The sequence below is a fragment of the Castor canadensis genome, chromosome 8 (genome assembly GCF_047511655.1).
Source record: "Castor canadensis chromosome 8, mCasCan1.hap1v2, whole genome shotgun sequence".
Taxonomy (NCBI): Eukaryota; Metazoa; Chordata; class Mammalia; order Rodentia; family Castoridae; genus Castor; species Castor canadensis.
Window position 1 is genome coordinate 97,426,769 of NC_133393.1, and position 19,695 is coordinate 97,446,463.

A 19,695-nucleotide genomic window follows, 5' to 3' on the forward strand; every position below is an offset into this window, starting at 1 on the left:
GGCTCAAGGCTCAAGTGGTAGTGTCTGTCTAGCAAGCATGAAGCCCTGAATTCAACTCCCACTACCGCCAAAAAGAAAAAAAAATAATAATTGGGTTGGGAGGCCTAGTACCTGCAGGAGGTCCTGGGTTCAATCATTAGTACTTCAAACAGAAAGGGAAAGAAGGAGGGGTGGGGCTGCCTAGTAGAGGAAAGACCTGTGTTGTTGATAGAACATAAACAGGAAGACCTAGAATAGTAGCTTTTATTAAATACTTAATACAAGCCAATGTACTGTGATAGACACTTTACATGTATTTTAATGACACAGTAGGTACTATTAGATACTTTTTTTTTTTTTGGTACTTGAATTTTGAACTCTGGGCCTTGCACTTGCTAGGCAGGTTTTCTACCACTTGAGCCTCACTCCCAGCCCTTTTTGCCAGGGAAAAGGAGGTTTAAAAAATTACCTGCGTAGGGTTCTACAACTAGTAAGAAATAGGGCCAGGAATCTATTCAGGCAGTCTGATTCTGGACTTAGCATAAGAAAGATCTGATAGAGTCATCCAACAAGTGGGACTACTGCTTGGCAGTAACTTTTGAGGAATAATACAGAAGATTTCTTCAAATCTTGCCTTTTCCATCTTTGTGAGTGTGCTGAGACCAGAGTACCAGATTTGACCCTCTGCCTCCTCCAGACCCTCCCTTGGCAGCAATTGCAGTTTACATACAGGATTTCAAGTCCAGGAAGTACTCTCTCCTCTCACTTAAGCCCCACCCTGTAAGACACTTCCTTTAACAAAAGACCATCCCTTCCTGTTGTCCATTTATGGTTTACTACCAGCAGGTGGCATCTGGGGAGCAGGATTGCCAATGGGTGGAGACCGTCCCTGTGTATTTATGCTGCTAACTGCATTGCAGTGTTGATCCTATGGCTCCCAGGTCTCAGGAAAGACCTTCCTGAGAATGATTTTTTTCCCTTATATAAGGTCTTAAGTAAGAGAGTGATGATCTGGGTAGAGAAAGGAAGGAAAGAACTTTGGAAAGAAGCCTCCAGAGATCACCCCGTCCACTCCCCAGCCTGGGGAACTCCCTCCTTTACTCTAGTGCTTTGCAAATTTCAGTTTATAGAGAGCTCTGTCTAAGGAGTTTAATCTGCTTTCCAGCTGTAGTTCTGCTTCATCACTTGGCAAGAAGATCATCTATATCTCTTCCAAGCTCCTAGTTTCCCTTTTTTTATACCTGCTCACCTCTGAGAATATGGAGAGCATAGGTGGCAGATAGAAAATTGTTCCTTATATGGTTCTGCAAACTGAGTAAATACTGCTAGTCTAAATACTGCCAGCCCCAGAGAAAGAGAAGTGAAAAAACTTAAGAGTAAGGGAGGGAAGCTGGGTAGCAACGGGATTTAAACAGCAACTGGTTTGATGAAACACTGCCTGATGAAATCTATGCCCTGCAGAGCCAGATAAAAATATCAGCTGCAGATCTACTCTTTCCTCAACAACCAGCCCTAGTTCTACTACTGTGTAATGCACCATAACACAGTAGGAGCCATATGTACTGCATTAAAAGGTAATTGTTTTACGACCAATCCTTTCCTCCTTGGTTTGCAATTAGTATAGTTTTCAGATCCCTTGACAGCATTCTACCTCTAAGATTAGTAAACTAGTAATAGACATCATCATTGTATCTTTTAACTTCCTACCTAAATCTACATAGTACTGTAATACCTGACAGTTTTCCTAACTTTTCTTCTAACTCAGACAAATGAGACACTGAATTGTTTCACTACTCTTGATTCCTCATTTTAGTGTCCTATAAATTCCTCAGGGTCATGAAATTCTTGGAAATTGTAGTGATTTCTGCTACATTTGAGCCCTACCCCCTTTTGGAGCCGATTTAGCCTTAATCTATCCTCTATGATACGTATGATCAACTTGGAGATTTCCAAAAAGAAAGAAAACCTCACTTTCCCTCTTCCCCTTTCCTGAAGGCTGGATTGTCTGAACTCTGTAATGCTGGTTCTCCAGTTTTCTCTGCTAAATCCTCTGATTTTTCCCTGCTAGGGTTGGGAACTGGGATCGGGGTAAACGCTCTGTTATCGAAAGTTTTCATTCCAAAGAAGGCCATTTTCTTTCCAATTGTAAGGGGAGCCTAAAAAAAAATTAGAGGATAAGCAATGTGCTTAAAGTGTCAAAACTTAGGGAAAGTTGACAAATAAACATATAACAGTACCAGATCAAATAATGTGAAACCGTCTGTATTGGTGTAAGGAAATCCTGACCACCCGCAACCTCTCGACAATCGCAAATCCAGCGCACTCTAAAATCCAGTAATTGGCAGTCTGAATGATGTCATACCACAGGCGCTCTCATCCCACGTGGGAGGAGCACTTGGTCCCGCCTCTATAAAAGGTACACCACGCCTCCTCTTTGTTACCAATCAAATGCTGCCCTTTTAGTACCTTTCTTCCTTTTCCAGCCATCACAGACCGCCCATCTTGGCACTCTAGTCCAATCAGGAAGGTCCTGCCTATCTGGAACCAGCTCCCTTGCGTTCCTGCAGAGGAGGGGCAGAGTTTCAACCTTTTGACTCCGCCTCAGTCTTTGCGGCGCTGACCAACCAAACCGTCAGAGGTGGGGGCGTGGCTTGAGGTCCCCTCCAGCCTGAGGATCCCGGTTTGCAAGCGGGGTGCTGGCCGAAAAAGACTAGGCAGTCTTCAGCTGGTCTGTAGATCCCGCGGGACCTCTAAGTGGCGGCACCATGGAGCGCTCTCTTCGAGAGGGCACTAGTCCCAGCCCCGAGGGCTCTAGCCCCAGCCTAAATCTCAAGGACCAGCCTTCTGCTCCCTCCGACACCCCTGGCCAACCCCCTGCTGCTCGTACAAAGCCGGACCCGGGTTCTGGGGTCCCATCTGGCCCAAGCGCGGCGGGGGAGGCCCTAGCAGTGCTGACTTCGTTCGGGAGGCGGTTGTTGGTGCTGGTGCCTGTGTACCTGGCCGGGGCAGCGGGTCTCAGCGTGGGTTTCGTGCTCTTCGGCCTCGCCCTTTACCTGGGCTGGCGCCGGGTTCGCGACGAGAAAGAACGGAGCCTTCGGGCAGCAAGGCAGCTACTGGACGACGAGGAGCGGCTCACGGCAAAAACGCTTTACATGAGCCATCGAGAGCTACCTGCTTGGGTGAGCCACCCCTTTCAGCCTTTGGTGCAGCACAGCTCTCTTCTTAGTCCTCTGCCTCCGCTTAAAGTCAACTCCCCATTTAGGGACAGTGGGCCCCAGACTTTCTCGTCCCGCTAGCCTCTTGCTTGCTTAACGCGCCACTCTTGGCACCGACTATCCAGTTTTCCCACCCACTTTTGCCGCGGGACAGCGCGGACGCTTCCACATAATCAGGACTTCTTCCTCTACTCTTGGGCAACAGCAATATAACATCTGGGGGTCCGTTCCCAGCCGAGGCTGTTCCTCCCAGCCTAGTCGGCTTGAACTCTCCTCCTTGCTTCTGGTGAGCAACGCTCGCGCTGTTGCTGCTCTGCCTCTGGGCATCCCGGTCCCCGTCATCGCCCAGAGTTTCCCTCGCCTTTCCTAGCCTCTTCGAGATATATATATTTTTAACCTACTTAAGGCATAAAGTTTTCCCGTTTCCTGCTCTTGTTCCCGGGTACCCGCTGGGACCCAGCCCCGGGACCATTGCTTAGCGTGAGCCCAAGCACATGGGTTGACCCATAGCGGTCGCGTTCCAGCCTTGGGCTGCAGCAAAGCGGAGGCAGCGGCTGAGCTAAGGCGTGGGGCGCAGGGGAGTGCTGGGAAGAGGGTAGTGCGGCTGCTGCAGTTCCCGCTGCCCCCACTGCACCCGCCCCTGGGCGGCCACACCCTTTTCCGGACTGTGGGCTGCGTTTGCTCTGCTGACCCAGACCCTCATTTCTGCGCACTGGCTCCTGGGCTGAAGCAGATGCCTTCTCCCTGACGTTGCAGAAGAGGGCCCGTTACCAGTCCCTTCCTACTGCCCTTCCTGCCCCTCCCGGCAAAGGTACCAGTTAGAGAATGGCAGACATTAACCAGACACAGGCCTGCTTCCCAAGCCCTGGACTGGAAAGAAGAAAGGAACAGAAATGGTCCTGGGGGACTTGGAGTCCAGGCAGCAACTGTCTGTTCCTGCTATTCATGATGGAATTCAATCCTTCCTACATACCAGAGCACAGGTGTCCTTTCCCATAAAAGGAGTCACACAGGAAAAGAGAAAAACAGAGAAGAGGGAAGAAGGAGAGAGAGAACACATCTTAAGTAACTCTTCTATGCCCCATCCCAATCAAGGATTTGCTTTCTTCAGCTTCTTGGTATGGGAATCCAATTGGAGGGGAGGAGGGAAGGCTGGACAAAGACGCAGGACTCTTTCAATCCCAGGATTCCTCAAGCTCTGATTTGACATGACTAACCCTCCAGAAAGAATGTACCCTTCTCCTCCTCTCTGCTTCAGCAGCTGCCAGTTCACATCTTTGAGCTATCCACACAGCATCTTCATGTGGTCTACACCCTACTAGTTCCCCTAATTTGACAGACCTCAGTATCCCCAAATTCTGAGGGAAAAAAACATCAGGACATCCCCCAGCCCCTGGATGTGACAAGCCTGTCAAATGGACATGTTCTCTCTTCTGTGGACACCCCACTGGCCTCTTAGAAAGCATAAGCAGAACGTGTACTTATCACTGTCTCTGCCTTCCCCATCTCCAGGTCAGCTTCCCAGATGTGGAAAAGGCTGAATGGCTAAACAAGGTGAGGACTTTTCTGATTTCTGATTTTTATTTTTCCAGAGGAGAGACTGGGAGGTTTTTTTTTGGTTTTTTTTTTTTTGGAGTACTGGGGCTTGAACTCAGGGACTTCACCTTGAGCCACTCCACCAGCCCTTTTTGTGATGAGTATTTTCGAGATAGGGTTTCAAGAACTATTTGCCTGGGCTGGCTCTGAACCTCGATACTCCTGATATCTTGTCTCCTTAGTAGCTAGAATTAACAGGTGTGAGCCACTGGTGCTGGGCTGGCAGTTCATTCTTCTTAGTTCTAGCCCAAGCATAGTCCCCAGGGCTGTCCTTGGAAATTTCTGAAAGAACTTGCGTTTAGAGGGAAGACTGAGCTGTCCTCTGTTGTTTCTCTTTCCTCTCAGATTGTGGCCCAGGTCTGGCCCTTTCTGGGTCAATACATGGAGAAGCTTCTGGCTGAGACTGTGGCCCCAGCTGTTCGGGGATCTAACCCCCATCTGCAAACATTCACATTTACACGAGTGGAACTGGGTGAAAAGGTATGTGAGGGAGGAGATGGACAAAGGGGGTTAAGGGGTGCCTCCCTTTCTCTCCTGCCTCTCTCAAGGTCTCCTTTCTCTCCAGCCACTGCGTATCATAGGAGTCAAGGTTCATCCTAGTCAGAGAAAAGATCAGATCCTGCTGGACTTGAACATCAGGTAACATCACTCACCATTCTTCCTGTTTTCCATGAGTGGGTCCTGGTCACTCCTGGCTCCTTCACTCTCCTTACTAACCTTCTTTATTCTCTTCCTCACCAATTTCCAGCTATGTAGGTGATGTGCAGATTGATGTAGAAGTAAAGAAATACTTCTGCAAAGCAGGAGTCAAGGGCATGCAGGTAGGACAGATGTTGGGGGCCCTAATAATAGTGTTTGCCTTAACTTCCATGGGAAATGTAGACGTGGGAGGTTGGAAAAACCAAGGCTGGGGAAGCCTGGGAGGGCAGAGAGCTTTTTCTGGGGAAAAGCTTTGGTCTTCTCTTCTTGCCCTAGCTACACGGCATCTTGCGGGTGATTCTTGAGCCACTCCTGGGGGACATTCCTATCGTGGGGGCTGTGTCGATGTTCTTTATCCGACGCCCGGTAAGGGAGAACATTGAGGTGGAATGGGGAGAAAGGAGTGGAAGGGTGAAGGTAGGTGGCTATGGGGAATAAGAGTAAGGACAAAAGGCTCAGGGGCCTGGCAGCAACTGAATGGGCTACAACAATCTGTCCTGACCATCCTGCCCTTTTCTTCCAGATCCTAGACATCAACTGGACAGGGATGACCAACCTGCTGGATATCCCAGGACTTAGGTATTAAGGATTTTGCACCTACTAAGTATCTCAGCCTGGGTCGAGGGCTTAAGGATTTTAAAGCAGTAAAAGATGCAGCCTAGTCAGGCTCTGATGATTTGTGCCTATAATCCTAGCTAATTGGGAAGGTGGAAGGGGAGAATCATGGTTTGAGGCCAGCCCAGGCAAAAAATTCATGAGATTCCATCCCAACCATAGCTGGGTGGGGTAATACATGCCTGCTGTCCCAGCTAACATGGGAGGCTGAGATAGGGAGGATAATGGTTCCAGGCCAGCCTAGTAAAAAAGTTCATAAAACCCCATCTCAACAGAGAAAAGTTGGCCATGGTGGCAACCTCAGCTAGAGTGGGAAGGGAAAAATAGAAGGATCGTGGCCTGGGACAGCTTGGGCATAAATGTGAGACCTTATTGCAAAAATAGCCAAAAGCGAAGAGGACTGGAGGTGTGGCTCAAGTGGTAGAGCTCCTGTTTAGCAGACATAGAGCCCTGAGTTCAAACCCCAGTATGGCCCACCCCAGCAAAATAAAAAAAAAAAGATGCGGCTTATGCCCTCCAAGACCTTGGCTATAGTTGGGGAAATAAGATAAATACCCCTGAACAGTTTAATATTGTGTTTTTTCTTCTGCGGGGCCTGAAGGCTGCCCAAGCAGGGGCAGAAAGAGAGAAAAGCTGGAGATGACAATGAAGAGACAGTGGTTGGTGGGTAAACAGGGTTAAAAAAAAAAGTACCAAGAATGAGTTCAAGAAAGGACTTCCTTATAGATTTAAGTCTTTTTGCAGTAGGAAATACAGCTGGGTTTGAGGGAAAACTGGAAGCTGGGGCCATATCCCTTTTCCACTCCCCATTTCAGCTCACTCTCTGACACCATGATCATGGATTCTATTGCTGCCTTCCTCGTGTTGCCCAACCGACTATTGGTGCCCCTTGTGCCTGACCTTCAAGATGTGGCCCAGTTGCGTTCCCCTCTGCCCAGGGTATGGCTTCTCTCTCACTAGCTAGATCCTTCTCTGAAGAGCCCTGTGCTGGCTCCTTAGATTCTCACCAGTTGATTCCTAACTCCAGGGCATTATTCGGATTCACCTGCTGGCTGCCCGGGGGCTGAGTTCTAAGGATAAATACGTGAAGGGTCTGATTGAAGGCAAGTCAGATCCCTATGCACTTGTGCGTGTGGGCACCCAGACATTCTGCAGTCGTGTCATCGATGAGGACCTCAATCCTCAGTGGGGAGAGACTTACGAGGTAAGAAGCCAAGGAGGAGCTAGGCTGTGTGAAATTGGGAGACTCTGAGAGGTTGTGAGACATGCTGATTGGATGAACCTCAACAGCTGCAACCCACAAGACCTTAGCCTTCTGTGCTCTGCAGGTGATAGTACATGAGGTCCCAGGGCAGGAGATTGAGGTGGAGGTGTTCGACAAGGATCCAGATAAAGATGACTTTCTGGGCAGGTGAGTTTGCCTGTATTGATTCTGAAGTTCCATTGCTATCAAGGTCCTAGAGGTAATTATAGTTGATTTCTGGAACTGGGATTCATATCATACATACCCACACACACCCCCCTCCTGAGTGTGAGAAGGGAGTCTGAGATCTGCCAATTGTTCCTGGGTGGGTGGGTGAAGGGCCGCTGACATGCTACTAAGTACAACACTCTCCTTTTCTTCCTCTTACTACCCTCTCCCCTCCACCCCACAGAATGAAGCTGGATGTAGGGAAGGTATTACAGACTGGAGTACTGGATGAAGTAAGTTGGGAGAAGAGGAAGGTGGGAGTGACTTCAGGGGCAGGCCATAGCTGCTACATGGAAGTAGATGGGTAATATCTGAAATCTACTATATTTCATTTGCTTCTACTTCTCCCTTCAGTGGTTCCCTCTACAAGGTGGGCAAGGCCAAGTTCACTTGAAACTAGAGTGGCTGTCACTTTTGCCAGATGCAGAAAAATTGGAGCAGGTAATCCTTATAGGAAACAAGAAGCTGGCAAGGTAGTAGTCCAGGGACTGGGGGGACCAAAGTCTGAGTACTACTTCCTTTCCCAACCCCAGGTTCTACAGTGGAATCGGGGTGTCTCCTCTCGACCAGAGCCCCCATCAGCTGCCATCCTAGTTGTCTATCTGGATCGGGCTCAGGATCTTCCTGTGAGTTTGGTTTCTATGGTGGGTGAACAGGGACCCTGGAAGAAGCACTCCCCCCCCCCCTTATTGAGAACGCAAATACTCCTGCCTGCACTGCTTCAAAAGCAACAATGTGAGATGCAAGGGCTCTAAGGCGGGGTCAGGTCCACCTCAGGAGGAAATTCTGGTGTGATCTCATGTTCCTTCACTAAGACCCAAACATCCAAATGGTGACTTCTGAATTCTATACCCCCTTCCAGCTGAAGAAGGGGAACAAGGAACCCAACCCTATGGTACAACTATCAATTCAAGATGTGACCCAGGAGAGCAAGGTAAGGGCCAGGACATTTTTGTGGGGGCATTAGGTGTAGGGGCTGAAGGGAGGACTGTTCTTGGGATGAAGGCTTCTATTTAGAATGCCTGTAAGGGCCAAGGTTTCTGGAGAAATGGGAATGGTGCTGTGATATTTACCCTTATCCTATCCTCCCCATCCAGGCTGTCTACAGCACCAACTCCCCAGTGTGGGAAGAAGCTTTCCGGTTCTTCCTGCAAGACCCTCGAAGCCAGGAGATTGATGTGCAAGTGAGATAATCACCTTTTTTTTTTTTTTTTCTTTTCACTTACATACATTTCTCTTTGTAGGGTAGATGTATAGAATAACTGAAAGGACACCACTGCAATGCTTTCCTTAGGAAAAGAGAATTAGGGGAAGGAGATGTTAGGTAGAAGAAAAACTTCCCATCTCACAAACTTAAAAAAAGGCTTACATCTGTAGTCCCAGCTACTCAGGAGGCAGAGAAAAGGAAAATTGCTGTTTGAGTCCAGCCTGGGCAAAAAGTTAGCAAGACCTTCATCTTAGACAATAGCTGGGTATGATAGCACATGTCTATCATACCCAGCTATGCAAGAAACATAAGTAGGATCTCAGTCCAGACAGCCAGGGCATAAATGGGAGACCCTATCCCAAAAATAACTAAAAAGCAGTGCCTGCCTATCAAGCACAAGGCCCTGAGTTCAAACTCCAGTACTACCAATAAACATATAAATAAATAAAGGTAATGGGATCAAACAAAGACATTAAAATTAAAAAAATGTACACAGAGGAAGTATTCATTCCCAATCCATCCCCTACTCACACAGTTCTAGGCTTGTACTTTTATTTTCCAGTGTATATTTTGCAAATATGAATATATTGATCCTGTACTTTTACGTGAAAATTACAGTTTTTCTGCATTCTTCTACACCTATACTGTTTTGTTTTTTTTTAATTCTTTTGTGGTTTTTTTTTTTTTTTTTTTTTTTTTACATCTAGCTTTTAATGCATACTCTTGTTGTGAAGGATTTTTTTTCCCCAACTCTGTTTTGTAGGGTTGGCTGAGTGACTGAAGTGGTAGAGTGCCTGCTTAGCAAGCGTGAGTCCCAGTACTGCCAAAATAAAAAAAGCATCACAACTCTTTTGTGATGCTGGGATGGAACCCAGGGCCTCATGCATGCTAGGCAAGTGTTCTACCACTGAACAACACTCATGAGTCCCCTAGCCCCTATTTTCAATACATTTACTAGGTTCCTTATGTTCCCTAGTATTTTTCCCCTATTCAACAGTTACCTCTCTTAAATTGGTTTGTTTTGTTTTTGGTTTTGGTTTTGGTTGGACTGGGGTTTGAACTCAGGGCTTTGTGCTTGCAAAGCCTACCTCTTGAGCTGTACCTCCAGTCTGTTTTGCTCTGGTTATTTTGGAGATGGGGGGGTCTCATGAACTGTTTCCTGGGCTGGCCTCAAACCTTGATCCTCCTGATCTCAGCCTTCCAAGTAGCTAGGATTACAGGTGTGAGCCACCAGTGCCCAGCTCTTGTTTATATTTTTGAGATAGGGTCTTGATAACTTTGCCCAGGCTAGCCTTGAACTTGAGATCTTCCTGCACCACCTTCCAAGTAACTGGGATTACAGACATGTACTAACATGCCCAGTGTAGAACCAGGGCTTTTTTTGTTGTTGTTGTTGTCTTTTGTTTTTTGTGGTGCTGGGGATCAAACCCAGGGCTTCATGCATGCTAGGCAAGCACTCTGTCACTGAGCTACATCCCTTAACATCTACAGTCAGTTTTTATAATTGGTAATTATATACTTAAAATTAATTATTTTTATAGTATACAAATCATGCCTCAATAAACTTAATCCCCAACATATTATTATTATTATTATTATTATTTTTTGCAGTAGTGGGGCTTGAACTGATGGCTTTCACCTTGAGCCACTCCACCAGCCTTTTTTTGTGATGGGTTTTTCGAGATAGAGTCTCAAGAACTATTTGCTGGGGCCGGCTTCAAACCTCGATCCTCCTGATCTCTGCCTCCTGAGTAGCTAGGATTACAGGTGTGAGCCACTGGCACCCAGCTATCCCCAACATATTAAAGGTCATAGAAAAAAGCATGAAACATAGTATCTTACTTCACAGAGCTTACTGGCCAGTTTCATAAATAAGACACACATCAAACCATACAAAAACAATGGAATACTAACAAGTGGAAATAAAATACTGATGTTATCAAGGATTTAAATATGCAGGAGGGAAGAGTATGAAAAATTTCCAAGTAGTGGGAACAGAAGGAGAAAAGGTGGGACTGTGGTGTGGATTGAGGACTGTAAAAAGATGACCCTGAGTGAAGCAAAAAGTTTATGATGATAGGGGAAGAAATGAAGCTGGAGCCATGTTTTATTATGCCTTCTACTGCCCTAAACCCCTTAACTACATTCCCTCTTTCTGTGCCTGCAGGTGAAGGATGACTCCAGGGCCCTGACTTTAGGGACACTGACCCTGCCTCTGGCTCGTCTACTGACTGCCCCTGAACTCACTCTGGATCAGTGGTTCCAACTCAGTAGTTCTGGCCCAAACTCCAGGCTTTATATGAAACTGGTCATGCGGGTATGGAAATGGAGGAAGTACAGAGGGGTGGGGGGTATGGAGTGTAGAATGGAAGGCAACTCAGATTAAATGAGCTGGTATATATAGAACACGTAGTAGACACAACCAAAAATGTTCAGGTAAGAGTGGAAGAAACCTTCTAGAGATGAGCCTAGTCAAGTCAGGGAGCTGGTTTCCCTGTAGGAACCCCTTCTATGTCCCCTAGTCCCCACACACCTTGGCTGCTGATGGCCAGCTGAACTTTCTGGATTTCATAACCACATTGCACTGCCGTTCCCAGATCTTGTACTTGGATTCATCAGAAATCTGCTTCTCCACTGTGCCTGGTACTCCTGGTGGTTGGGACCTGGACAGTGAGAGCCCCCAGAAAGGTAGCAGTGTGGATGCCCCACCTCGACCCTGTCACACAACTCCTGACAGTCATTTTGGAACCGAGGTGAGTTGATATCTGAAAAGCATTAGTTTGTTTGCCTACCCTAAGTGTGCAAAGTCTGTTTCAGGACTGGTTCTGAGAGGTCTCCTCCCCTTTGACTGCCATCTGGTGCTCATCTGTCCATGGTACTGGGGACTGAACCGGGCCTCGAGCACGCTAAGCAAAACACTACCATCTGTTCTTTTTGCAGAATGTCCTTCGGATCCATGTATTAGAGGCCCAGGACCTGATTGCCAAAGACCGTTTCTTAGGGGGACTAGTAAAGGGCAAGTCAGACCCCTATGTTAAATTAAAGCTGGCAGGACGAAGCTTTCGCAGCCGTGTTGTTCGGGAAGATCTCAACCCCCACTGGAATGAAGTTTTTGAGGTCAGAACTGAGTGGCTGGTACTCCTCTCAGTCTACCTCATTCTTCCCCTCAGCTCTAAAAATGGTCCAAAAATTTCTATGGTTCACTTGATCAAAAGGAAAATAGAGAATTCCTTTTGTCTGCTCTATTTTCTCCTACTAGGTGATTGTCACATCAATTCCAGGCCAAGAGCTAGAGGTTGAAGTCTTTGACAAGGACTTGGACAAGGATGACTTTCTGGGCAGGTGAGAGGGGAAAAGAACAGGTGGGCAGATAAACTGGGTTCTTTAGGCCATGGAGTCTGACCATCAGCCTCTTGTCTTGATCTTGCTCCTCCACAGGTGTAAAGTGAGTCTCACCTCAGTCCTAAACAGTGGCTTCCTTGATGAGGTAAGCATGGGATTAGACTTCGTCTGCTGATCTTGACCCAAGCCTCATTTTAAACATTCCTACCCCACATCCTCAAGTCTTACCCACCTACTTCTATAGTGGCTGACCTTGGAGGATGTCCCATCTGGCCGCCTGCACTTGCGCCTGGAGCGTCTGACCCCCCGGCCCTCTGCCGCTGAGTTAGAGGAGGTAAGGGAGGAGACTAGAAAAAGAAAGGGACAACGATGGGGCAGGGTGAGCCCTTCTCACAGCTTCCAAGATACATGTCAGGACCCACAGTGTCAGTTCCCATCCCCAGCTCACTGTGTGCCCTCCCCCAGGTGTTGCAGGTGAACAGTCTGATTCAGACTCAGAAGAGTGCAGAGCTGGCAGCAGCCCTATTATCTGTCTACTTGGAACGGGCAGATGACCTGCCGGTGAGAGCTATTACCCATACTCCATAGCTCCCTAGCCCTTCCTTCAGTTCCCTCAAGTGTGGATATTCCTTGCAGATTTGGAATAGTAAATGGCTCTTTCCTTTCTGAGGGTTGTGCTGGAACGGGAAAATTGTCCAAGACTGTGAGTGTAGGGCCTGTCAAGTAAAAATGGAGACCTGGTCACTGGTTGTGGCTGTAATTTGTAAGTGGGAGATCTGCCTAACTAGGTTCAAGTTTAAGACAACATGATATTCTCTTTCCAGCTGCGAAAAGGCACCAAGCCTCCCAGCCCTTATGCTGTTCTCACTGTGGGAGAGACTTCTCATAAAACCAAGGTATTAAAAAATGATGCAATGTTAAGAATGGGAGGGAATGGTATATCATTGGCCTTGTAAAAAAAAGAAAAAACATAGGAAGGAAAAAGGAGTAGAGAGTTGTGTATCAACCATTGATCATAATCCCTCATCTCCACCAGACTGTTCCCCAAGCGTCAGCCCCTGTGTGGGATGAAATTGCCTCCTTTCTCATCAGCAAGCCACACACTGAGAGCCTGGAGTTACAGGTACTATAAACCCATGTCACAAATGTTTAGCAGATTCCCACCATGAAACAGGCACTGAACAGGCACAGGGCAATCAGAAGTGAGACATCGAGTTCTTATCCTTGTAGAGTTCACATTCTGTTTTGGGAAAAACATAACCAGAAAATACTTTTAGAATAGTAACTAATTAAAAGTTACTGAGAAGAAAGGAAGGATTCTATTAGAATCAGGATGAGGTGGAGGCAGTAAGAAAGGCATCCCTAGATTACCCTGGAACTTTATAGCAGATAGGCTCTGACCAAGAAAAAAGAGGCAAGTCAGGCGCCAGTGGCTCATGTCTGTAATCTTAGCTACAGGAGGTGGATATCAGGAGTATTGTGGCTCGTTGAAGCCAGCCTGGGCAAATAGTTTGACAGATCCTATCTTGAAAATACCCAACACAAAAAGGGCTAGTAGGGCTGGCTGAGTGGTAGAGAGCTTGCCTAGTAAGTATGAGGCCCTGAGTTCAAACCCCAGTACTGCTAAAAAAGAAAAAGAAAAGCAGGAAAACTCTTCAGGCTGAGAACAGAGTAGAGCAAAGAGAATGCAGAGTTATTATAGAGTGGTAGGCAAGATCATAGATGCTCTTGAATATCATGCTAAGAATTTGGATTTCATCCTAAAGGCTATGGGAAACCTTTGAAGGCATGAGGGGTGATATCAAGATTTGCATTTTAGTACTGCAAAGAGAGAGAGAAAAGTAGGTTAAAAAAAAAAAAAAGATTTGCATTTTAGGATGATCATGCTAAAAGAAATGACAAATGCCTGCTGGATTTGCTGGTTGTTTTAAGAGGGAAGGGGAGGAACAAGGAACAGCCTAGATGCTAACTCCTCGGTTTGGGGCATGTGATGGCTGGATAGAGGAAGGTGTCACTGCTGACACAAGGAGTACTCAGGAAGAGGATATTTTTTTCTTTGTCAGTACTGAGATTTGAACTCAGAGCCTCATGCTTGCTAGGCAGGTGCTCTACCACTTGAGCCACTTTGCCAACCCTGTTTGTGGTGGGTATTTTAGAGATAGAGTCTTACCAACTGTTTGCCTGGGCTGGCTTTGAACTGTGATCTTCCTGATCTCTGCCTCCCAAGTAGCTAGGATTATAGGTGTGAGCCACCAGCACCAGCTCAGAGAGAGAATCTTTCAATTTGAGATCACCAAGGGACATCCAAGGGGGACCATCCATGTGGTGTTCCTGCTCCCTCTTGTTGGAGCACTACAAGCAAGCAGCAGTTGGCAATTGTAGTCATGGGTGAGATCTCGTAGAAAATGTGTAAAGTGAAAAGAAGATGGGATGGATATGTTGGGCACCCTAACAACTAAAGGTCAGATGAAGGAAGAAGAGCTCTTCAAGGAGTATGTAATGTAGCCACAGCAGTATAAGAGAATGTGTTACAGAAACCAAAAGAGGAAGTGGCAAATGTTGCCAAAAGGTAAAATGAGATGGCTGAAAACTATATATTGACTTTGGAGAGTACATCACTGATTTGGAGTATCTTCAGTGGTCCGGATGGAGTAGAAAGTAGATTTTAGTGAGTTGATTGGAAAACAAAAAGTGGAGAGGTATGGGATGCAGGGAGAGAGGATGGCTGGAAAGTAATACAGGAGTGATGATTTCCTGGAGTGGGGCATCAGGAGATACCTTCTAGCCAGCAACGGTTGTACATACCTGTAGTCCCAGCACTCAGGAGGCTGAGGCAGCAGGACCGAAAGTTTGAGGCCAGCCTGGGCTACATAACAGGACCCTATCAAAAAAAAAAAAAAAAAGCCAGGCGCCAGTGTCTCACACCTGAAATCCTAGCTACTCAGAAGGCAGAGGTCAGGAGGATTACAGTTCAAAGTCAGCCCAGGCACATAGTTCGAGAAACCCTATCTAAAAAACTAATTAAAAAAAAAAAAAGGATTGGTGGTGGAGAGGCTCAAGGTGTAGGCTCTAAGTTCAAGCCTCAGTACCACAAAAAAAAAAAAAGAACCAGCTTCTAAAGGAATAGTAAGTAGTAAGAAGAGAATTACGTGAAATAAAATAAAAACTAACAGAATTAAGAAATAATTAACTATTAATACTAGTAGCAGTATGGAAGAGGTATAAATGAGCTTAATTCCTCACTGTTCATAGAAGGAAATCAGTAGATACTTTCTTAAGTTGGTCAATCATGAAATAGAGGGATAGGCATATTAGAATTATACTAGAATGAAGAAAATAAGTATTATTATTATTATTATTATTATTATTGTTATTATTATTATTGGTGTTAGAGATTGAACCCAGGGCCTCATGCATGCTAAGCACATACTCTACCAAGGTATACCCCAGTCTAATAGGAGAATTTTAAAAGTTGTTACATGTGGAATATGAAAATGAGGGTAGAATGGGCAAGAAACATTTATCTTTAATTTCATTATCATTCTTTTCTTCATTCTGTAGGTACTACCGTGCTAGTAAATTTGTGAAAGCTTAGGAAGTAGGAAGTAGATAGTAGAGTCTACTTTGGTAAATTAAAGAGGGACCAGTAGCTGTTGCCATGGATTCCCTGCTCTCCACCAAGGGGAATCTCACCAAAACTACCCAAGAGTCCAAAGGTTTGGACCTTGCACACCAGAATTAAATAATTCATCCATCCATTTGCCCCTGATCACAGTCCTGTTGCCCCACAGGTTCGGGGAGAGGGGACTGGAGCCCTGGGGTCATTATCACTGCCCCTCTCAGAGCTCCTGGAGGCAGACCGGCTCTGCTTGGACCGCTGGTTTTCGCTCACCACTGGTCAGGGGCAGGTGTTACTGAGAGCACAGCTAGGGGTAAGTGCTAGGAAATGGAGGGAGGGCAAGGAGGGAAGGAGGGAGGGCAAGGAGGGAAGGAGGGAGAGGAGAGGGCCTTCATGGCTGAAGGACACTCAGGAGGGTGGAAACAGAGGATCATGTCCTTTTGGCTAGTTTGCTGAGAGAACTCTGCCCAGCTCACAGCTTTCTTACCCTTAGATCCTGGTGTCACAGCATTCAGGAGTGGAAGCTCACAGCCACAGTTATAGCCATAGCTCCTCCTCTCTGAGTGAAGAACCAGAGCTCTGGGGGGGTACTGCTCACATCATCTCCTCAGCCCCAGAACTACGGCAGCGCCTCGCTCATGGTGACAGGTAAGGGCTGGGACAGGAGAGAGGGTGTAGGCAGGAATATGAGGTTTGAGTTACGGGTTTCGTAGGTGCTACCTTCTCCCATACCTATCATCTCCATCTCTCCACAGTCCCCTTGAGGCTCCCATTGGCCCTCTGGGCCAGGTGAAATTGACAATATGGTACTACAGTGAAGAACGAAAGCTGGTCAGCATTATTCACAGCTGCCGGTGAGACCCTCACCCTCTTGTCCTCTAGGGTTATCTCCATCCCTTTTCCTGGGTTACCTTATCACCTACATCCTCCTGTTGCAGGGCCCTTCAACAAAATGGACGAGATCCTCCTGACCCCTATGTGTCACTGTTGTTACTGCCAGACAAGAACCGAGGCACCAAGAGGAAGACCTCACAGAAGAAGAGGACCCTCAATCCTGAGTTCAATGAACGGTCAGTGAGTGGACGTTTGGATGTAGAGGTGGAAAACTTGGGCTGGACCTCTGGTCTTAATACCTGGCCCCTCCCCAGGTTTGAGTGGGAACTGCCGTTAGATGAGGCTGTCAGGCGAAAGTTGGATATCTCTGTGAAGTCCACTTCCTCCTTCATGTCAAGAGAGCGTGAGCCTTTGGGGAAGGTAAGAGGGCAGGGCAGAGATGAGTTAGAAACTGCTGGGATCAAGGCTTTCTGGTCTTGGAAGAAGCATCCCAGGTGACCATATCACCTCTGCAGTGACTTGGGGCCAGGAGTGTGTGATTATAGGACATGGTTTTTTTTGAGAGGTCTCATGGCTGGGTGCTGGTGACTCATGCCTGTAATCCTAGCAACTTGGGAGGCTGAAGTTGAGGGGATAGTGATGTGAGGACAGCTCGGGCAAATAATTTGTTAGACCCCCATCTTTAAAATAACCAGAGCAAAATGGACTGGGGATGTGGCTCGATCAGTAGAGAGCCTGTTTTGAAAGTGTGAAGTCCTGAGTTCAAATTTGAGTCCCACCAAAAAAAAGAGAGATAGAAGCTGGCTATGCAACCCAGGCTAGCCTTGAATTCAAGATCCTCCTGTCTCAGCCTCCCAAGTGCTGAGACTATAGGCATGCATCACCATGTGTGGCTTAGGGACATTGTTTTTGGAGTACCGGGGTTTGAATTCAACCTTGCACTTACTAGGCAAGCGCTCTACCACTTGAGCCACATCATAAGCCCAAGGGTATGGTTTTGGAGGTATCAAAGCATCTTCCTCACCATCCTCCAATGCAGGTACAGCTGGACCTAGCTGAGATAGACCTTTCCCAAGGTGCAGCTCAGTGGTAAGTGTCTGAATGGGCGGGGGTGGGGGCTGAATTTTTTTTTTTTTTTTTTTTTTTTTTTTTAGTAAAAGTAACAGTAAAGTTTATTAGGAAAGGAATAAGGGGGGGGGGGGGAAGAGAGAGAAGCATTTCCTGTTCCCCACGCAGGAAATGGGAGCAAGGACTCTGAGGCTGGATATTCAAGAAGGAGAAATTCCGGTCACAAGAAGGGAAAAAAGGATGTAATCTAGGCTGAGAACTATTGATTCTACAAAGTATAGGAGCCCTTAGAATGCATCTCATTTATAAAAGGCTACAAGTCATCATTCTACCTGAGCCCTGTCCTTGTTTTCCCAGGTATGATCTGATGGTTGACAAAGACAAGGGCAACTCCTAGGATCTGGTGGTGACCAGCCTGACTCTACTGTCTTCTTGCCTTGCCTCTTGCTGCATTACCACCTCAGTTGATGAGCCTGCAGCTAGGGCCCCAGGGCTGAGCCTGCACCCTTCAGCCCTTTTTTGCCTTTGAGGCCCATACTAGGGTCTTTGCCTGACCAAAGAGAAGGACCATATTTACCCTTTACTGCATGGCCTTTATTCTTCAGGCTCCTAAGGCAGGAACCTGAGCTGGCTTTTTCCTGCCTTGCCTGCATTGTTCTCCTTCCTCCCAATTCCTCAGGACCTTGTATACCTGTGCCTGGCTACTGGCAGCACCAGCAGTGGCATCAGCTTATGCCAAATAGAGCATTTGGAAAAATCTTTCTCTTTAACTGGATTGTCATCTTCTTTTCTACCATGAGCAGTCAGGGAGGAAAGACAAGGTGGATAGGCTAACCTCTGAAGTTACGAGCCTCTTAGACTTGTACAGCAACCCAGGCCTCAAATCTACTTCCATCCACATCTTTCTCAAGCCTGTCCTGAAAATATACCTGCTATGATAACTAGGGCCAGTCTCCTGACTCACTTTGAAAAATTGGGAACACTTGGATTCTACCTAAGCCTCCAAGTAGTGGGATATCGGTCATGGAGCCCCAAAGTGGTGATGTGCAGAAGGCCATGAAGGACTCAGGACAACAGGATCAATTCTTTGTCCAAGTGCCTAGGTTATAAACTTACTGATTAGAACTGAATCTGGTACTTTTAGTTTTGCATCAACTGTCAATCCACTGTATCTTATATTAAACATTACATGCAAACTAGTTGTGGCTCTTTTTCTTAAAAATTGGGAATCTAGGGCTGGAGGTGTGGTCAGGGCACTTGTCTAGCAAATATCCTAAGTTCAAACCCCAGTACTACCAAAAAAAAAAATTAGGAATTCAGTGTGTCCATCAGATATTTATCCAACTGCCAAAAGCCTTCAATTCTCAAATCATGTCATTCTAACAGTCAAAACTGACAATATTGGTTCCACTGGGCACTGATGGCTCAAGTCTGTAATCCTAGCTACTCAGGAGGCAGAGATCAGGAGGATTGAGGTTCAAAGCCAGCCCAGGCAAATAGTTCGTGAGACCCTATCTTGAAAAAAACCATCACAAAAAGAAGAGTGGCTCAAGGTGTAGGCCCTGAGTTCAAACACTGGAACCCCAGGACTGTGAAAAAAAAATATTGGTTCCATTGACGATGGTCAAGAGCTGTGTGAAGTAGCTGCTGAGTTTTAGGTGAGACTCATTCCTACCAATGATGAAGTCTTACTCATCTGACTTGTCTGCTGACCACTGCCATCTCATGGGCATTATGGGGAAAGGATCCTAAACCTGGTAAAACTGGAAACTCTGTACAACAGTCCAGGCTCATGGTGTCTCAGTGCCATTAAGGCATGCTTGGCTGTATCCACAGGGGGTTCGAGTAAATGCAATAAAAAGCTGAGAAATATTTCATGCTTGTTTGGATCTGTTCAACTTGAACTCTGCTTCTTCCAGGAGCCTTTCTGTAATGCAGGCTCTAGGGGCTGTGCTCCATCTGTTATAACTGCCCCAAAAGGAGAGTGAGCTGGACAAAGTTACTGCTGAAAACAGGGTCATTGGAATAGGAGCATGGGAGTTTTCCTAAA

The 19,695-nt window shown here is 46.6% G+C and overlaps 1 protein-coding gene across 3 annotated transcripts; it reads left to right on the top strand.

Moving 5' to 3' along the window:
- The first annotated feature begins 2,607 nt into the window (after positions 1–2,607).
- Positions 2,608–18,844, top strand: Esyt1 (extended synaptotagmin 1). 3 transcript variants are annotated; one of them, XM_074083601.1, is made up of 31 exons: positions 2,608–3,158; positions 4,707–4,748; positions 5,136–5,270; positions 5,356–5,429; positions 5,539–5,611; positions 5,766–5,855; positions 6,013–6,068; positions 6,920–7,043; positions 7,132–7,308; positions 7,433–7,515; positions 7,760–7,808; positions 7,930–8,016; positions 8,109–8,201; positions 8,438–8,509; positions 8,673–8,759; positions 10,950–11,099; positions 11,380–11,535; positions 11,723–11,899; positions 12,042–12,124; positions 12,221–12,269; positions 12,369–12,458; positions 12,590–12,685; positions 12,949–13,020; positions 13,161–13,247; positions 15,916–16,056; positions 16,237–16,391; positions 16,499–16,597; positions 16,682–16,813; positions 16,892–16,997; positions 17,527–17,666; positions 18,003–18,844. In XM_074083601.1, the coding sequence occupies exons 1-31, from the start codon at positions 2,745–2,747 to the stop codon at positions 18,040–18,042; spliced, it is 3,429 nt and encodes a 1,142-aa protein (XP_073939702.1). In that variant the 5' UTR covers positions 2,608–2,744; the 3' UTR covers positions 18,043–18,844. The 3 variants fall into 3 exon arrangements, with proteins under 3 accessions (XP_073939702.1, XP_020018833.1, XP_073939704.1); XM_020163244.2 differs by having other exon boundaries at positions 17,617–17,666; XM_074083603.1 differs by lacking the exon at positions 16,892–16,997 and having other exon boundaries at positions 17,617–17,666.
- Positions 18,845–19,695: the final 851 nt, after the last annotated feature.

What these genes read in the sequence shown, in the direction of transcription:
- Esyt1 (XM_074083601.1), top strand. Translation starts at nt 2,745, where the DNA reads ATGGAGCGCTCTCTTCGAGAGGGCACTAGTCCCAGCCCCGAGGGCTCT. An exon ending in ATCGGGCTCAGGATCTTCCT is followed by an intron (nt 8,202 to 8,437) that starts GTGAGTTTGGTT and finishes ACCCCCTTCCAG; the next exon opens with CTGAAGAAGGGGAACAAGGA. An exon ending in TACTGAGAGCACAGCTAGGG is followed by an intron (nt 16,057 to 16,236) that starts GTAAGTGCTAGG and finishes TCTTACCCTTAG; the next exon opens with ATCCTGGTGTCACAGCATTC.